Raw genomic sequence first — 20436 nt, 5'->3', positions numbered from 1 at the left:
GGCCCCTAATTCTACCACAAAAACCTGGAAAAACCTATATTTTGGGTTTTAGTTTGGGTTTTCAGCACATTTTTTGTGCTGAAAAACTAGGCTTATACTCGAGTATATATGGGGTTGTATATACACCTCCATTTTTTGCATAGTCATGTGACAATGAGCAAGATGAGTCAGTTTTATTGGCTGTGGGGGGAAGTGTCATTTCAACCGCCCCTATCTTTGGTTTTATAGTAGCTAGAAACATATTACTAGTGTCATATTGAAAATAAAAATGTCCTCTTTCAGATATTATTGTGGCTCAGTAAGCTAAAGAACGGGAGATACAGGCAGTTGTCTTTAATACAAATCCAAAAGCAGGTTTCTATGTGTTATAGAACCAAAGTTAGGTGTGTCTGTGGTGACCCTTCCCCTGCAGCCTCTATACTTGACTCATCTCAGGGATGACTCTTCTCTGCTCATTGTCACATGAGCTTGGAGCAAATAAATGGGTGGAATTCCACATGATTTTACCTTTTTTTACCATACATGAGGGGGCAGTAGTTTAATGGGGTTAAATTGGGTTACTGGTTCACTCACTCCCAATAATATAAAGACGTACATAGGACATGAATTGGTGCCCAGGAAACATCTATTAGTCATATTCTTATTCTAAAATTATTCGGCATGTGAAACATTTTTGGACCATACATAGTCCACACATTAAAGGTAAATGCTCCTTTCCTGCTGACCTTGGATATTTACTTTTTGAGAAGGTTAAACTTTAGCCTATAAATATGTGCAGTCACAGACCTGGCGGATCACGCAACGTCAAACGTTCAGGCTGGAATCACACATGTAATTGTGCATGCAAGCCAGGCTTAGATTACAAATAGTAAGTGGAAATATACAATTTTGGTTTAAAGGGATTGTCCAGGACTAAGAAAAAAAAAACTTGCCTGGTTGTAGATTGTGTGTAGTTTTACACTTTTGCTCCTTTACATATAAAGATAATAATAATTCTTTATTTAGCGCACACAGATTACGCAGCGCTGCACAAAGCAAGACAAATTGGTCCCTGTCCAAAACTCTAAACAACCTACCAATATGTATTGGAGTGCGGGAGGAAACCAGAGGGAAACACAGAGAGAACATACAAACTCTTTGCAGATGTTGACCCTGGGACTTGAACCCAGGACCGCAGCGCTGCAAGGCAGAAGTGCTACCCACTAAGCCATGAGCTGAGCTACAATACCATAAAACGCCCCATGCAGACATTTTAAAATAAGAAGTTGTCTGGAATCAAGAATTGGACAGCACCCCTAGGCGACTGCCTAGGGGTGGTCCACACGCTCAGGTTTTCAGATGCAGTTTTTGGAGTCAAAGTCATGTGTGGATAACAATCAGAAATCATTGAGTGGTGCTATTCCTCCTCTAATTTTCACTGCACTCCTGGTTTGGACATCAAAAACTGCATCAGAAACCTGAATGTGTGAATGGGACCTAATACTGGTTGCAGTTGAAGTGTGTAAAGGGTGCCACGGGTTCCAGGCTGTCAAAAACCGGAATTGGCAACATGTGTATAGAGAGCAGGAACAGATGTACGAGGATTTCCAGGGTGAAGGTCCTTCTCAGCATAAAATTTAGTGGGTGGTTTGGGTGGCCATGAGCACACTAAAAGGCTTGGGGGATGGGCTATCGCTCAAACCGCATTTACTCGAGTGTAAGCCAAGGCCCCTAATTTTACCACAAAAAAACTGTTAAAACCTATTGACCCAAGTATAAGCCTTGGGAAATACATTGGTCACAGCCTCCCCAGTATATAGCCTGCCAGCCCCCTGTACCAGTGTATATAGCCTGCCAGCCCCCTGTACCAGTGTATATAGCCTGCCAGCCCCCTGTACCAGTGTATATAGCCTGCCAGCCCCCTGTACCAGTGTATATAGCCTGCCAGCCCCCTGCCCCAGTATGCAGCCAGCCCCCTGTACCAGTGTATATAGCCTGCCAGCCCCCTGCCCCAGTATACAGCCGGCCTCCTCGTCTCGTCGTGCAGCCAGTTGATTTAAAAAAAAAAAAAAAAAAAACCTCACCTTTCCGGCGGCCTCCACGGGTCTTCAGTGCGATCCGTTCACCAGCTGCAGGTACACGGACCTGCCGCCACTGCCGGACGGATCGCACAGAAGACCTGGAAAGGTGAGTTTTGATTTTTTTTGGACTTGAGTATAAGCCGAATTTGGGTTTTTCAGCACATTTTTTTTTGTGCAGAAAAACTCGGCTTATACTCGGGTATATACGGCATTATAATCCACTCCTGCATGCACTGGTAAGCTCTTTTTTGGGAAGTAAAATAACACAACATACATTACATTTTGACCCCCAAATTTCTCAACCAACCCCTTACAGCTGGTAAAATCACAAGATACATAATGTATCATTTACAGAATCCAATCGTTGTAAGGGGCTTCCATACTCTTCTCTTTTGGCAAATATTTTCCAGTGGCTTAGGCCAAGTTCACACTTGTATTCGTCAGGTTCCATAAACATTACATTATTATAGCGGCACAAAAATAACTGAAAAGAAGGATAATGGGAGGTCACCTTCCTGAGGAACAGTAGACCTCCTGTGCACCTTCCACTTTCTGTTTCCATTACCCTCTTCTGGATCAGAGTAACATAACACCCCCCTCCGTCCCCACGATGACTCCCTTCTTCCATTCCGGCCACACGCACTCCTTGGCAGACTTCGCTTATGTAATCATTTAAAGTGTCCATTAACCAAACATGGAAATCAATGAATAGACGCAGACATTGTGATATATATTAATTTACTTTATAAACTGCAAAATTTAATGACTTTTTTCAGCATCTTTCAAAAATATCAGTAAGAAAATATTTATATTTAAATAGAGAAAAAACAATAGGATTTCTACAAAAACATAATTTGCAATATCTACACGAGTGTCCCACTTTAGGTTTTTTTGGAGACTTACATTCCAGGATATGAGGGCACACTGGGTCTCAATCTATTGTTTTGGAGAAAGGGGGGGGGAGGGCTTAAACATGGAGAAGGAAAGGGGACTGGGTGATATAGTTTGATGCAAACTTTACACCAATACAATTTTGAAAGTGAACCAGCAAAAACATTTAAGCCACACCCCATCAGATATTGAGCAGCCCACTATAAGGCGGGGTCTGCACAATCCCCACCCCTTTTAGGACAATCTTACATAAATGGTCACAGAAACGTACAACTTCCACAGTAACTTATTACAGTTGTCGATTATCCCCATCACCAGAAGACATGTATCAAGGCATCCAGCAGATCTCCCGTTTTACCATTGGGTCCTGGAAGTAGTAAAGACATGGACCCAGGGTCAAATATAATAGAACTGGCCCAATAATAACACTTTAAGACCCACTCTTCTCTGATGGTAGCAGCAGAGGCAGAGCAGGTCCATAACATACGAGTTAATAAAGCCCCGATTGTTTTGTCATAAATCTCCCCGAGATGTAATTATAGTCAGTAGAGAATCGGCAAAACTAGCAGCGAAAATTGTGAAATAAATTTCAATGACTGGGCTCATTACTTTATGCAGATTGAAAAGTGACAGAAAAAATAAAGTAATAAAATCTCTTGTTACAGTCATCTTACTTATCCTGTACTGATCCTGAGTTACATCCTGTATTATACTCCAGAGCTGCACTCACTATTCTGCTGCTGGTGCAGTCACTGTGTACATACATGACATTACTTATCCTGTACTGATCCTGAGTTACATCCTGTATTATACCCCAGAGCTGCACTCACTATTCTGCTGCTGGTGCAGTCACTGTGTACATACATGACATTACTTATCCTGTACTGATCCTGAGTTACATCCTGTATTATACTCCAGAGCTGCAATCACTATTCTGCTGCAGGTGCAGTCACTGTGTACATACATGACATTACTTACCCTGTACTGATCCTGAGTTACATCCTGTATTATACCCCAGAGCTGCACTCACTATTCTGCTGCTGGTGCAGTCACTGTGTACATACATGACATTACTTATCCTGTACTGATCCTGAGTTACATCCTGTATTATACTCCAGAGCTGCACTCACTATTCTGCTAGTGGAGTCACTATGTACAAACATTACATTGCCCTAAAAATAAAAGGGATGTAGCACTTGCTTTAAGTGTAGTAGATTATTCCAGGAACATTTGCTTCCTGGAATAAACTCTTAACACCGCTGCACTTACGTCACACACCATCACCCTTATTCCTTTTTTTTTTTTTGGAGAAGTTTGAAGCGGTGTGCAGTAAACTGGTAAATGCAGGTTTAGTCCCTGTTCATTACCATAAGACAATTTGTTTTATACTCCGGAGCTGTATTCAGAATTCTTCTGGCTGCTATTGTAACCAGTCCTAAACATTCCTGTAACTTTTTCCTAAAAATCCACATAGTGAGATTCACACAGACACTGAACAAGGAGGAAATGCAGGAAGATTTCAGCTCTGGACAACAATACAGCCTATAACGGAGGATAAGCATTTGCAAAAGTTTAATATATACATGGAATAGCCGCCTCTCCTGACTTTTCAGTTGTAGTAAATACCTTATTATATGGTTATACATGTAGTTCCTTAAACCATTCCTCTGCTATTACTCCTGGAAATGTATAAATGAGTTGACAGACATTGTCACCTATTGACCAAAGCCACCACATACTTTATACATTTTCAGGAAAAATACTAAAGAAATAACACAACACATTGGGACATTGTCAGAAATATGCCCCCAAGAAACCAATCAGAACACAGCTCTCATTTTCTATAGGTCTCTTGAAAAATATAAGCCGTGTTGTGAGTGGTTGCTATGAGTTATTTTTCCCCTTTCACACCATCAGAATAAAAGACTTGGCAGTTTCAGTAATATAACAACTCTAATATCTACTAATCCTGACATGTTAGGAGAGGTGGAAGATTCCTTTAAGATGTGGGAACTAGATTTATAAGGGAGACCTACAAAACCCCTGATTGTAAACAATGTTTTATAGGAACCAGTCACAGCGCAGCTTTCATTTTACCAGAGCTGTTCAATAAATAAAAGCTGTGCTGTGATTGGTTGCTATGGACAACAGTTGTGAAAAGTGAGGCCTAGAGGTCTGGAATAACATAAAACCTATAACTTATATATTTTAATAGAATTCTGGTAAAATTGTATTGTCTGCCACTACGGGGGAGATTTATCATATGTTTCTGCTCTCAGACACTTTTGATAAATTTTCCCCAGTATCAGACTTGCACACTAGAATACCAGAGGATTCCCTGGTGAGGGCCCAGGCTTTTACACAATAATAGGCCCCAGTGGACCAGCAGAAAATAACCCGATTTAAAGTCCATTTCCCAGGGGGGGGGGGGGGGGGGGGGGGGAATTAACAGAGTGAGGGCTGCTAGGATCATATGTGTATGGCAGGGTAAAGGAACCCAAATCTGACACAGGGCGGACAAACCATAGAGGTCACGCAGCTGCTATTAGCAATGGGGTGAAGACTGGAGTTTTGACAAAATCTTTTGAATCCTTTCTACACCAAGAAAATGTAGAACATTCCTTTACATCTAAAACTGAGTAAAAAGGACCTTAGAGCAGCCCATTATGCCAAAAAATTTTTTTTAAACAAAATACCATTTTGGTGGATTTTTGGGTGGAAATGCATCAGAATCGGGCATACAAAAGCGGTGTAAGTGGTGAGTGACCCCCACAGGTCACACACTGCTACAGTCAGAGCTGTAAATAGGAGAAAAGTTTCCGTAACCCAAAAAGCAAAGACACGAAGTTAGGTGTGTAGCCCACAAGCAGGTTCAATTAGAAAAATTGAACCCTACGTGCTGCCGGAACTGGACCAAACCAAGGAAGTCAGTTCAGCTCAGTCCGGTGGTTTAAGGTTTGGTCCGATCCTGGACTGCAATGCAAAAGGTGTACCAGGCATCTGTCATCTATAGTATTTGTCTTCTCATATGGGGAAGAGACACCTTATGGGCCCCCTATGGCTTCTAGGCCCCTCCACCACCAGTGCATGTGTATAACAGTATGGAGGACAGGCCATGGCTATATAATAGATTGCAGGTCCAATTCGGATAAGTGACTAAAACTTTACATTACCCATAAGAGGTTTTTATCGATGCCCCTACTGTGTGAACTTACTTGACCCTATAAATTATCTTTATAACCAGTGCTATGAGATATGGATCGGATACCATCCAACACTAAGGACACTAATTAGGTCAAAGTCCTCTGTATGTAAAGTTTCTCCATTAGGCATCATTCAGAATAAGCAGGTCATTATAGGGCACATCCAGACAGGACACATATGCAGAGGTTATATGTGGAATTGCGACTTAAATATCAACAACACTTGGATACTTACAGAATCATAGATCCCTATACGCACAGGGACATAAAATTTTAATTTATTGCAATAAAATGCTGCAATTTTTCAGAAATTTGGGAGTTTTGCTGCAATTTTAAAGTAAGCTGGACTACAACTTGTGGCTACACACAAATGTGTTTATACAGTGAAATATGGACCATATTAGGTCATATATAATCATCACTGGGATCATAGATGAGCATTGTGGTCACTGCCTTCCCCTATGGTCCAGTACTGTATGTATAAGGTTCACAGTACTGGGCAGCAATCCAGCAGCAGGTAGTCACATCATCCCAGCTCTGGGAGCCGGCTCCCTGCCCAGTGTCAGGTCCAGGACATAAAGCCACTATACAATCCATATTTCACAGATCAAAAAGAAAAAAAAAAAAAAAAAAAAAAAAACCACACACAAATGAATTTTTCATGCTTGTTCTCGAATTCAGACTGGAAATTTTTTCGCTCTATTTTTCTCCAAAAAAAATTTCATATTGAAGACAGCCCCTCAGGGAGATAGGACACTAGGGGATATGACATCAAACACTGGGGGGAATTCTCATGCCTTGATACACGTCTTCCCCCTAACCAGCCAATAACACCCTCATTGTGACCATTTCACTTGACAAGCCATTGAGCCCAGTGCAACCCCACCACACACAAAGGGTTAAATTTCCTCACAGCATCAGCGTGGCAAGAAAAACTGCAGCCACATCTCCATTAAAATTACGGCGTCTTCCCCATGTTTACTAGATTTCAGATGAGAACCAATGATTTACCTCTCCCCCCCCCCTTCCCCCAAAGCCCAGTAGTCCATCTCCCAAAATTAAAGTGTACAAATCATTTTTATCGAGCATGAAATGTGACCATTATGCAAATTCCAAGCTAAGAGAAGACATTTTAGGTTATGAAAAACTTCACAGCTCCATCGAGCTGTTCACCGTGTTAGAACAGAATTAAAAAATATATATATACAAAAAGTTTCTGTGCTAATATTTGGTTTTTAGGAATGCAAAGTAAGTGCAAATCAGAAGATATTAGAAAAAAAATGATTAGTATAGAGATCAATCATATTCATGGGATTAGATGGGGGTTGATATAAAGACGCAGGGTGAATAGCGCCTGCGGACAAATAATTTACGACATGGTCTCCGAATCTATGAAATAAGAAAAGCTGGGTGGCTGCAGTAAACCTGGGAAAGGGTTAACGTCAGAGCAGAACTAATCAGCTTTTCCTTTCACAAGCCATTTGAATAAAACTGCAGTGAATTAGCCCAAAGGGGCTTATAACATCTCAATTTCGCAGCCTTCACTTTTAATCCATCAGTTGGCATTGTGATCAGTCCTGACCTCATCGTCAGCATGGAGGTGGTTGGAGAGTTCCTGGAGAACAGCCGCCTTCCCGATCTGATCGTTCCTCCTCCGTTCCATGATCAGATCCTCCAGGCTTTGAAATTCCAACGTGTGGCTTTTCTTTTCCGACAGCTGGATCTTTAACCTGTAGGGTTGTTTGCCTATCCTGATCTCACCGCCGATCTTGAACTCTCTTTTGCCATATCTACACCAAGCGGCAAAGCACTCAGAGTTCCTCCAGCTCAGCTCCTGGTCTTTGGCCCCGACCTGCTCCATGGCGTTCTGTACCACCATCTCAGGGCTCAGAGGTTTGAACTTATATTGGTCATTGACAATCCTGCCCCTCCGGCCTTGGCTGGCATCGGTCATAAAGCTATTGGTGATCTCCAGTCTGTATAAATGTACAACTTGAAAGTCGCCCACGTACACCACCCAGTGGGGATACTGGTTCTTGGCCACAAACTCCACCAGATCCCCAGGCTTACATTTATTCAATAGGTTCTCCGGGGAATAAGTGCTCATCTGGTCCCCGGCCCCAAACCCCTTTTCATAAATACATTCATCCCTATAATAAACCGAACACTCCACCTCATTGCAGTGATCGTACTGCAGATCCTCTTGGATCTTGGATCCTTGCTTGTCCGGGTCATGTCCAGGTTCCTCCAAGTCATCATCATCAGCTGAGAAGATGTAAGAGACTCCGATCCTAGGTCCGTCATCCTTATCCACACCTGTAGGATCTGCCGTTGGGACTTCTTTGTAACTTAGATGAGTCAGTTTCTCCACCTGGTTGCCCATTTCCCTGTAAGAGAAGAAGTAGCCATGAGAATTCACGTTCCACCTGTTGGATGCAGGTTGTAGGTGCTTTGAAACCTGAGTCGTGCTAGGAAAGCATACACCCCAGGGGAGAGGAAGCAGTGCTTTCATTTTCAGCAAGTGGTTTTAACCACTTCTGCGCCGGATCAGCTTCCAAAAAAAAAAAAAAAGCGAAGGTCTATTACAGTGCAAATTGTCTCCATGGTTTACGAAGCAGAAGAACGAAGAAGTTTCCAACTTACCAGGCAGCAATGCAAGGCACAACCTCCTCTCCCACCTCCTCGAGCCAAGGTGTCTGCAGATACTAGCTCAGGAGGCACCATGGATGGAGCATGTTGTCCGCCTTGCCCTGGTGTCTCCACAGTGGGCTGTGCCAGAGTGAAGCAGCCTCACCAAGGGCTGAGCCACCAGCTACTGATCAGTGAGCTCCAGATCCGGCTGAGCTCTACAAGCGCACAGCCCTCAGCATTTAAAGCAGCAGTGCACCTTATTGTTTGCTTCCTGAACACACACATACAGAATGACTCTATCCAACCCTGCCCCCTCCCATGGCTTCTCAGTGCAGCCCATGACAGGTTAACTCCTTCGTGACTGCACGCCCTAGTACACATGGAAATTTTAAAATTTGCAAGATGTGTAAAGATTTCACCCAATATATGGGAAATGTAAGAGATATTTAATAGGTTTTGTCACTTAAATTTTTTTTTCAAAACATTCTTTGGTTTTTAACTTGTAACAAGTTGAACAAAATTCGAAACTATGAAAACATCTGTAACTAAAAAAAATGAGAATCCAATAACTTCTCTTTCAATGACATCAGGAGGTGGCACTCAGCTTTCCCTGGATCCTTAGCAGTCTATTAGGAAAAGTTTACACCGGTGTCCGGACCTCTGTCATAATCTTCTGTCGCTGAAACAATAATCCGCTGAGGGCGCGTTCACACGTTGCGCTTTGTTTGCGTTTTCATTGCGTTTTAAAACGCATTACAACAGCTGAGATGAGGTGATTTGCCTAATTACATTACAGTTAACGTTCCGTTTACAAAATGCATTGTAAACGCAATGTTAACGCATGTGTTAACGATGCATTAATGCATGTGTTTTGTTAATGCATGCGTTAACATTGTGTTAACAAATGTAAACAGTAATGTAATTAGGCAAATCACCTCTCCTCAGCTGTTGTAATACGTTTCAAACGCAATGAAAACGCAGGACAAAACGCAATGTGTGAACACGCCCTGAGGATGATGGCACAAGTGGCGTTTTGAACGTGTTTTTGGCCCGTTTTTAAGAAGGGCGTCAAAAACGCAGTTTGAATTAAGAACATTGGTCAAACCTGTCAAAAACTGATGCGTTTTTTAATGCATGCAGTTTTTAACTGACTGCTTAAAAACGGCCCAAAAACGAGTTCAAAATGCCACGTGTGCCATAACCCAAATGCCTCTTTCACACTTGCATTGCAGATCATGTCAATGTGTGAAAAAAACTGACGGTTTTTGCCTGCATATTTACTCAGTTTTTGATAGGAGTCATTTGCGATTTTGCGTTTTTTACATGCTTTTTTGATGTTTTCGATGCATTTTCACGAGTAGACAACACACGTGAAAAAGAGTCATGACCGTGTTCTAACTCTTCTATGGCAATTGATCAGTTCAAAATGCATTGCACTTGGATGGTTAATGTCTTCTCTTAGGCCGCGGTCACAGGTTGCGTTTTGATTGCGTTTTTAAGATGCGATCCAAGGGCTTCGCCTGTGATCACACGTGGAGGTAAAATCGCCACTTGTGAAAGCAGCCTCAGTGTCCTTTTGGTGCAAACAAATCTTATTATAATATCAGAGGTCTGTCCATAAGTGTGAACTGGGCCTTAGCCTAGTCAGCCCATGTTTTGGGTTATGACAATTTGTTCCCCCTCCCACTAAACCAAAGCCTCAAAAAGTGAAGATTGAGGCGGGAAAAATTACATTACAAATGCAACTTTTAAAAATTGGATTGTTAGATTGTGTGATTTTTGTGGATAAGGTTCCCCGGCGGATCTGGACTGACGCGCTGAGCTCTGTTCCGGTTGCTGAGCGTAGGGGCCGGACATTCCAGTTTCAATACCCTGTATGCTAATTAGGCTCTCTACTGACATTCTGGCTCCTCCCATCTGACAGTAGAGGTCCAAAAATAGTTGCTCAGAATCACTGGGAGCTAGAGGGGAACTTCCATCTATGCTGAAATCAGTGGAGCACCATATTTTGAAGGATGAAAGTTTAGAGGAAGGCAAATCGACCATTGCTGTCACCCCGTCCAATCACGAGATTCCCAGAAATCTGGAGAAGTAGGGTCCCGTTTTTACCAGTGGGTGGAGGATACAGCTCCACCCATTGATGAGAGCAGGACCTTGGTTTTTTGGATTCCTTAAAGGGAACCTGTCACCAGGGACCTCATTTTCACTAAAGACAGATTGTAAAAGCCCATGACACCTGCAGTGCAAATCTGCCTTTTCTAAGTATTTGCATTACAATATAATTGTCTGTTATATCTTACTCTTGCACGCTGACAAAACCCTGGGGTAGTCACAGGGGCGGGACTTTGGTTTGCATGCATTTCAAAAAACAACATGTGACCTGTTTGAGCTGCAGGCTGTCCTCCATGTTTGTGCTCCTGTACATCTTGTCCCTCCCCCACTGATTTCAGGTTGACCAGGCGGTGACCTCTGAGAAGGAGCAGGAGGAGGAGCTGTACAGGAGCACAAAGGTGGGGGCCAAACTCTGAGGAGTGGGTAACAGACAAGTCACATGTTGTTTTTTGAAATGCATCCAAACCAAACTCCAGCCCCTGTGACTACCCCAGGATTTTGTCAGGGTGCAAAGTAAGTTATAACGCACAATTATATTGTAATGCAAATGCTTAGAAAAGGCAGAAAGGCATATTTGCACTGCAGGTGTAATGGGCTTCTGCAACCTGTCTTTAGTGAAAATGAGGTCCCTGGTGACAGGTTCCCTTTAAGATCCCTGTGAATAGGGGACAACCTCTAAAGACTGACTGGTAGAGAGAGCACTGCAAGGGAGATACAGCAAAGTCTGTACAGTAAAGCCACAATGTTAAAGATATGTTCTCTGTATTTTTGCTGCACTATACATTGGTTTGTAACTTACTGTGATATTAGAGGACCATTGAATATATTTCCCCTTTAATGAATATGTGGGAAAGTGCATAAGTCGTGTTTACTGGGATTTGTATTATTTGTCTACTGCCTTTGGCTAACAGCTGCCGAGGCGGGGGTGGGGCGGATATGTTACCTGTGCAGGTGCTACAATTACAGTGCGGCGGCATATAATGACATAGCAACTGAAATAGGGAAGTGCAGGGCTGTGACCTTGTACGGTCAGGATCACGCAGACACAATCACCGTGATTCATACTAACCACAAAGTCACTAAAACAATTTGTCTATAAAAAAAAAAAAGGATAAAAATGTGGAAAATCATCGTCTCCCTGAAATTATGTATCATGTACTGAGAAGGGTCATCTGTGGGCACCTGCAAAACAGTCATTTATGTATACACCAGCAATAGTATATGTAACAGAGGGGACCCACCGACAGCAACAAGCACCCTCAGCTATAGCGCCCCCTTGTGGGATAACGCTATATCTGCCTTTTTGAGAACTGATATCTAAAATATGCAAATGTGCAAATATGAGAACAAAAAGTGAAACACCAAACCCCCCCAAAAAAATATAGACCCCCCCCCCCATCTGCATTAATACAGATATCAAACTAGACTCCTAAGAATAAAACTTCCTTACGGTCACACCCAAGACCAATGCACTCCATTTATTGCCCCATGTAGAGATCCACAAAATACAGATCCCAAACCATATTACTCCATATTGAGACTCTTAACCATACTGCCACATATAGAGACCTCAGACCATAGTTCTCCATGTAAAAACCCAAGAACCACATTATACAGATCCCAGACCATATTGATGCATATAGAGACCCTAAAACTGGAGTTTCTGTATAGGGCAGTATGGTCTGGATCTGTATATTGTGGGTCTAGGGTCTCAAAATGAAGTAATATGGTCTGAGGTCCCTATATGGATCAATATGGTCTGGAATCTGTATAATGTGGTTCTAGGGTATCTAGAGTGGAGTCTGGAGTCTCTGTATGCGGCAGTATGGTCTAGGCTCCCAATATGGATCAATATGTTCTGGGATCTGTATGATATTGTTGTAGGGTCTCTATATGGATCAATATGCTCTGGGATCTGTATGATATTGTTGTAGGGTCTCTATATGGATCAATATGCTCTGGGATCTGTATGATATTGACCATATTTCTCTATATACTGTAGATACCCTTCAAACACATTACAGACCCCAGGCTTTAATATATTGAGACCCTAGATCCACAGTATACAGACCCCAGACCATATTACTTTATTATGAGACCATAGACATAGAATATAAAGATCTTCGACCAAACTGCCCCATATAGAAACTCCAGACCATATTTCTCCATATAGATACCTAGAACCACATTATACGGACCACAGGCCATAATGCACCATATACAGACTCTTGACCTAGAATATATAAACCCCAGACTGTATTGCTCCATATTAAGACCCTAGACCCACAATATACAGACCCCAGACCAAACTGCCGCATATTAAAACCCCCGGACCATATTGCTCCATATTGTGACCCTAGACCCACAGTATACATAGTATACAGACGCTTGACTGTATCGCTCCAAAAGGACCTACAAAGACCCTTCTTCTGCTTTGGAGGACTAATAAAGAGGACAGCAAATTGATACGAATAGCCATGATGTAATTCTTCATCTGTCCTGTGGTGGCGCTGCAGTAGAATAATCTCCCTCTATTACATTCTTTTGTCCATTGTAGATGATTACGATTGGTCAATGAGGATATTTATTAAAAAAAACCCCAAAATGTCAGAAGGTCATTGCAGGAAGACTTAGGGGAACACAACAGGTTTTGAATGTGATCTATTGTTCTCTGCTATCAGCCATTTCTGTACATTTCGCATAGTGGTCCTCCATTGGTGCTTCTGGGCCTGCACCTGTTTCTATACACAAGGCCATAACCCTGTGCAGCTGCCTGTTATCGCAGATTGAGTAATATGCCGTAGGCTGCGCCATGATATGATCTCCGCCGCTCTGCACACAAATATTCCTGGAATGTACATATTTATTAGGAAACATCGGGCCGGAATCACTGCTTACAACAAGAACACGGGTAAAAGACAGAGCCGGCGCTTATCGGGAATGACAGATTTATGGAAATGCGCCTCCATTGGTGTAGAATGCCATTTCTTATTCTACATCTCTGCTTGCTGTCATAGAATAAGACCTCAGGCTGGTTTTTCGGGTGGAGGTCTCCCTAACAACAATTTTTAACTTTAAAGTTGAAGGGAGTCTATAGCGGCTCCCACTTCTTATCAGCTGCTGGCACTACCAGATACAGCCCCGCACAGGGAATCCTAACATACTTTATAATCATCCATGTTTGTCCAGATATTCTGAAGAGCGGTTGTATATAATGTGGAAATGCACTCCTAGTGCACCCAGGGCATTGCCTTCCTTCGCACAGCACCACTATGACACCCCTCATCCATTACCAGGCTCCTCTGTGCTGTAGCTTCATAGGCTGTTACACTGTGCAGGAGCACTTCCTGCTCTTAAAGTGTGAGATTACAGAAGGCAGAGACAGTGGGAAGTGCTGAGGGTGCAGGGGGAGTGGGAGACTGTGTAGGCAGAGCACAAGTAGCCCTTCTTGCTCATCAGCATAATTTTAAAAGTTGATTTTAGAAGGAAGGAGGCCATGGATAACACATATAAGAAGATACCACAGTCCTGGTGCCTGGATCTATGAGTAATGTCCCTGCTCTATCAGGATGGATTTCGATTGTAGATTTCCTTTAAATCAATGAAATATGCAGTATTTATCCCCAAAAAGAGCTATTAAAAATTACAACCTATAAAGTAAAGTCCTCATAAAGCCAAAGACACTGGAAAAAAGATGGATTTGTGGATGTGTCTGATTGGTTAATATAAAATCATATTTTACAATCCTCCTGCTACTAACAGTATACAGAATGGTATGATTACAAATCTCTCCTGGGACAATACATAACATTGGGTGGACAGAGCACAGGGCAGAGCAGTGTATGGACACTGCCCTAGTGCACTTGGAGAAGCTATAATGTTGAAATATAAATCCATATCACAGTCCTGCTGCTACTAACAACACACACAAAGATATGATTACACATCTCTCCAGGGACAATACCTAACACTGGCTGCAGAGAGCTAAGAGTACAGCAGTGTGAGGGTACAGCCCTAGTGCACTTGGAGATGCTACAGTCCTGGAAAATAAATCCATATTTCACAATCCTGCTGCTACTAACAACAAACACAAATGTATAATTACACATCTCTCCAGGGACAATACATAACAATAGCTGTGAGCACAACAGTGTACACAACCTCACTGAAGTTGGAGAAGCTACAAGCCTGGAATATAAATCCATATTTCACAGTCCTGCTGCTACTAAAATCATAAACAAAGGAATTATCACACATTTCTCTAGGGACTATACCTAACACTGCCTGCAGAGAGCACAGAGCACAGCAGTGTCAGGACACACCCCCAGTGAAGTTGGAGAAGCTACAATCCTGGAAATAAAATCCATACTCCACAGTCCTGCTGCATGAACAAAGGAATGATCACACATCTCTCCAGGGACAATACATAACACTGACTGTTTTGGTGATGACTTCTAACAGATTAATCAAATATTGCAGTTTTTGAACAATAATCATGGGTGGCTTAGTGGTTAGCATTACAGCCTTGCAGCGCTGGGGCCCTGGGTTCAAATCCCGTCCAGGGTCAACATCTGCAAAGAGTTTGTATGTTCTTTCTGTGTTTGTGTGGGTTTCCTCCGGGTCCTCCAGTTTCCTCCCACACTCCAAAACATACTGGTAGGTTGATTAGATTGTGAACCCCATTAGGGACAGGGACTGATTTGGGAAGTTCTGTGCAGCGCTGTCATCTGTGTGCGCTATATAAATAAAGAATTATTATTAATAATGCTACAAAAATTGTAATATGCTGACTCACAAGTCTCATAAATTCTTTCTTCTAATAATGCTTTGTAGCTGCACATAACTACATGAACTGATTTCTCCCTCCTGCTTGTAGCTGATGTGATAAGTGTCGGTGTTATCGGGTCACAGCACTTGCACGCGCAGTCACATGATGCCGCGATCCGATAGCGTTATCTCACTATTTCATAACCAGCACAGCCTGGCACACCAGGGGTTACTACACCATAGAAGTAAATAGAACACTGCCACCTAGTGGTGGATACACGTGTTACCATGTACTGCTAGGATAGACTTGGGTCACAATAACATCTGTTGTTGAGTTTCACATGAAAAGTAACTTTTTTTTTTTGCCAAAACTAGAGCAATTTTTAAGGATTGTCCTTCCAACCTCTAGGATTGTATCACCTGTGTATATAGGAGGAGAGATACTAAGACTGTAAATAGTCCGAAAACGCTTCAGTGGCTGCTGCTGTATGATAAAGGGGGTTGGACTGGAAGTCTGATTCACTGGACTCTGAGGCCGCTGAGGCCAATGATTTGGATCACAGGAATCTCATCGGATCAGCTCCTGGATCGGCACAAATGGAACTGGGCTCATTAATAGTAATAATCTTTATTTATATAAATATCTGTAACGCTATGAAGATTCTGGGAAACAAATAAAATAAGACATTACAGTAATAACAGTCATAGGAAACAATAGGAATGAGGCCCTATTCAGGGTATGGGACCTCCATTCTTGTGATCAGTAGGGGTCTAAGCGCTCGGCCTTCCAGTGATCAGCCCTAATGTCTCTAGGTGGCTTGTGTGTAAACTTGCAGTAGGGATGGGGCCATGGATTAGTTCAATAAAGAGAGAGCACAGAGCACAGCAGTGTGAGGACATGTCCCCTGTGCACTTGCTGGAATATAACTCTATATATATATATATATATATATATTTAAATCACAGTCCTGCTGCTACTAACAACATGCACAAAGGTAGGATTAGACATCTCTCCAGATTCCAGAAACAATAGGTAACACTGGCTGCAGAGAGCGCAGAGCACAGCAGAGTTATACACAGCGCACAGGGCACAGCAGTGTAAGGAAACGCCCAGCAGGGCTCTTGGGGAAGTTACAATCCTGGAATATAAATCCATATTTCACAGTCCTGCTGCTGCTAACAACATACACAAAGGTAGAATTACACAAATCTCCAGGGACAATAAGCTGCAGAGAGCACAGAGCACAGCAGTGTGAGGACACATCCCCAGTGCACATGGAAAAGCTACAATCCTGGAATATAAATCCATATTTCACAGTCCTGCTGCTACTAACAACATACACAAAGGTCTGATTACCCAGATCTGGCTGCAGTACTATATGGTCACAATTGCTGTTTCCCTTTGACTAATAGATAGACCTTCCATTCATTGACAGGTTGCAGGAAGACATGATAAGTACCCAGGAGTCTTCACCACCTCATAGTCCCATCCAATCCTTCTCTTCTAAGCTCTACAATTCCCAGCATGTCCTGGATGATCGGAGGTGATAAAAGGAGCTTCCGTCTCCTCCCAGGTGCTCCTCCAGTACAGAAGGAGCTGTAGACACATTCCTCCGCTGCCGTCTTCAGATCTTCGCACTTGAACTTTGTAAAAGTGAATCTCAGAGGAAATTCCTGTCTGAATGGATCATCTCTTATGTAGCAAACCCAGAGATTGTCAGGGAACAAAGTGTCGCTGTGACTCCGGATAATCATCTACGTGGTAAACCATGAAGGTGGATGTGGCTCATCTATAGTGATGGGGGGAAGGAATGAGACCCCCCAACTATGTGATCCTAACCGCCTGGCCTGGGAATAGGTTGTTATCATTCTAGACGCCCCCCCATACTCTAATGACGTGATACACCATTGCAATGCCCGGTTGGGGGGGGGGGGGTCCCTACACTATGCTGGGTCCCCCCCCGGGCACTGTGTCACAACTTGTTGCTGCTCTCCGGAAGGGATGGTAAGGTGTGGTGCACCCCAATGGGGAACAAAGTCCAGAGAGTCGGGATCTGTTCTTTACTAAGGAAATTCAGGTACGAAGCAATACAAGCAAATCACAGGGATAATGTCTCCAATCTCCTCCCCGGCAGAAGAAGGGTTAATGCTGAAGGCCTGGGCTAGCTGTGCCTACCAAAGGGCTGGTACCCGGGTCACAGGCTGGGAGCTCAGGTCTATGGAAGAATATCCCTGCCTTAGCGTCTTCTTCAGGTTGCTCAGGTAGACCGGCAGTCTTCTCCTCTAACTGCAGACACTAAGGACTGGGACTATTCTCCTTATACACCTTCTACCACGGGAGGAGGGGATTTTGCACAAACACAATGACAAAGTGTTCTCCCATAGACTTACATTAACTCCCCATAATATCCTATGGCAGCAAAACTCTAAAATAGTAAACAATTTTCCAGACAGCACCTGTCAATCTAAAGCTCGAGCTGTCTGATGTCTTCTGCAAAACAACTTCTGCTATAGCTGGAAAATGACTGACTTCTCCGACAGATAGAGATACACAGTCAGAAATGTCTTTCAATGTTCATTAACCCTTTCTACTAGTCTATATGGACACAGTAATAACAAACAGAATGTATATAACTAAACATTATAGACTAATGCAATTAGTCGACCCTCAATGTAAAATAAAGTAAGAATGCTGAGTTTGCATAGGGGAAATATTCATATGTCCACAAATGTTCAATGATCCAGGGCACTACACCAACACTTAAGTTAAAGGAAACCTACCACTTGTAGTGGCAGGTTTCCGATGGAAATACCGGGCACCAGCTCAGGGTGAGCTGGTGCCGGAGCTTATTTTAGTTAGTGTTTTAAACCGCGGTATCGCGGTTTAAAACACTTTTTAAACGTTATAGCCGGCGCAGGCAGGTACGCGCTCGGCGCTTACCATGCGCGCGGCTCTCATTCACTTCCTATGTAGCCGCGCGCACGGTAAGCGCCGAGCGCGTACCTGCCTGCGCCGGCTATAAAGTTTAAAAAGTGTTTTAAACCGCGATACCGCGGTTTAAAACACTAACGAAAATAAGCTCCGGCACCAGCTCACCCTGAGCTGGTGCCCGGTATTTCCATCGGAAACCTGCCACTACAAGTGGTAGGTTTCCTTTAAAGCATTTTTTCGGGCACTAAATGGACATCTTTCTTTATGGCAGAGATTAAGTAGGCATCATTCTGTGTGTGGAACACTATGGGGGCAACTATGCCACATGTAAGGCACAAAAGCCATCGTACTGTATTGAGGGACAAAGGGTGTAAATGTGTAGAGGGCAGTAATAGGTCCATATTCTGTGTGGCGCTCTAAGGAGCAGCAACTGTGGGTGGGGGGCTTAATGGAAATATCATACTGTGGATGGGGGGTCTAACAGGGTATCTTGCTGTGGATGGGGGGGTCCAACTGGTTGTCATACTAGGATGAGGGCTATAATGGGGTATCATACTGTGGATTAGAGTGTAAAGAGGTATTATATTGTGGATGAGGGGTATAATGGGGTGTCATACTGTGGATGAGGGGCTAGTGTGTTATCATTATGTGAATGAGGGGTCTAAAGGGGGATCATACTGTGTATGAGGGGTCTAATGAGGTGGCATATTGTGTGGGTCTTATACTATAGGGCTAAAGAGACAACCAATTGCTCTGAGGGGGCACATTGTGTGTATAAAACTTAAAGGCATCACAATATATCTATAAGGGGGGAACAAAGCAGGCCAGAGAAATTCCAAATCTTTCCAGACCCCGGCGCCTCCATAGCTCTCTCTCCATCGTCTCACTTGCCGCTCGGTGCATAGGAATTCTGGGTAATAGGATACGAAACTCCTGGCGACTGAATTAATGCTCATTTTTTACCCTTCCCGCTGTAACCAGCTTGAAAGCTGCAATTAAAGTCAGATGAAGAATTGGGGCCCCAAAAAATTAATTCTCTGCACAAGTGATCTGAAAATGAATGAATTAGGAGATGAATTATTGAGGAGCCCCTGCATTATTTATACCAGGGGGGTCTCTACACTCCGCGCAGATGACAATTATAACCCGTTTACAAGGATTGTTTACTCGTGTCTGGTCCTGGGGAAGCAGGTGACAACCACATCACACAAGGATTATAACCCAGCTTTTCCAGGCTCCTCTTTATTCAGCCTTGTACTGCATCAATTTCCGAATGTCAGATCGCCACCAATCTCATAGTCATGGTCCATTCTATGAAGACGCCATCCAAAATCACTATGCTGGAAAACCCCTTTAAAGGAAACCTACCACCACGGATCTACCTATCATGGTAGATTCGGTGGTAGGTGCATCCAACGTATGTAAGGATAGTCCTTTTTAGGGCTAATCCTTTTCTCCCCTCTATCTTTTCTAATCTTTAATCATGGTAATATGAAAATTTTCGAAAGAGGCTACTTGGGGGTGGAGTAGCTGGAGCTGAGGCTACACGGTGCGGCTACTCCACGATGCCAAGTGGCTATTCCACGATGCGCGCAGCTCCTTGTAACTGCGCAGTGAAGATGTCTGAGTAGGAGGATCAAAGAGGATAGTGGGGAGTGGAGTAACCATGCCATGTAGCCTTAGCTCTGGCTACTCCACACCCCAGTAGCCTCTTTTGAAAATTTGCATATTACCCTGATTAAAGATTAGAAAAGATAGAGGGGAATAAAGGATTAGTCCTAAAAAGGACTATCCTTACATACGTTAGATGCACCTACCACCGCATCCACCTTAATAGGTA

The 20436-nt window shown here is 43.1% G+C and overlaps 1 protein-coding gene across 1 annotated transcript; it reads right to left on the bottom strand.

Annotated features, from left to right (window-relative positions):
- Positions 1-2787: 2787 nt before the first annotated feature.
- LRATD2 (LRAT domain containing 2) lies at positions 2788-9028 on the bottom strand. The gene is made up of 2 exons (XM_072151199.1): positions 8798-9028; positions 2788-8541 (listed from the first exon to the last, which is right to left on the bottom strand). The coding sequence occupies exon 2, from the start codon at positions 8535-8537 to the stop codon at positions 7710-7712; it is 828 nt and encodes a 275-aa protein (XP_072007300.1). The 5' UTR covers positions 8538-8541; positions 8798-9028; the 3' UTR covers positions 2788-7709.
- Positions 9029-20436: the final 11408 nt, after the last annotated feature.

This window comes from Engystomops pustulosus, chromosome 5 (genome assembly GCF_040894005.1).
Source record: "Engystomops pustulosus chromosome 5, aEngPut4.maternal, whole genome shotgun sequence".
Classification (NCBI taxonomy): domain Eukaryota; kingdom Metazoa; phylum Chordata; class Amphibia; order Anura; family Leptodactylidae; genus Engystomops; species Engystomops pustulosus.
The sequence above is the reverse complement of the archived record's forward strand: the minus strand, read 5'-3'. Positions and strand labels throughout refer to the sequence as shown.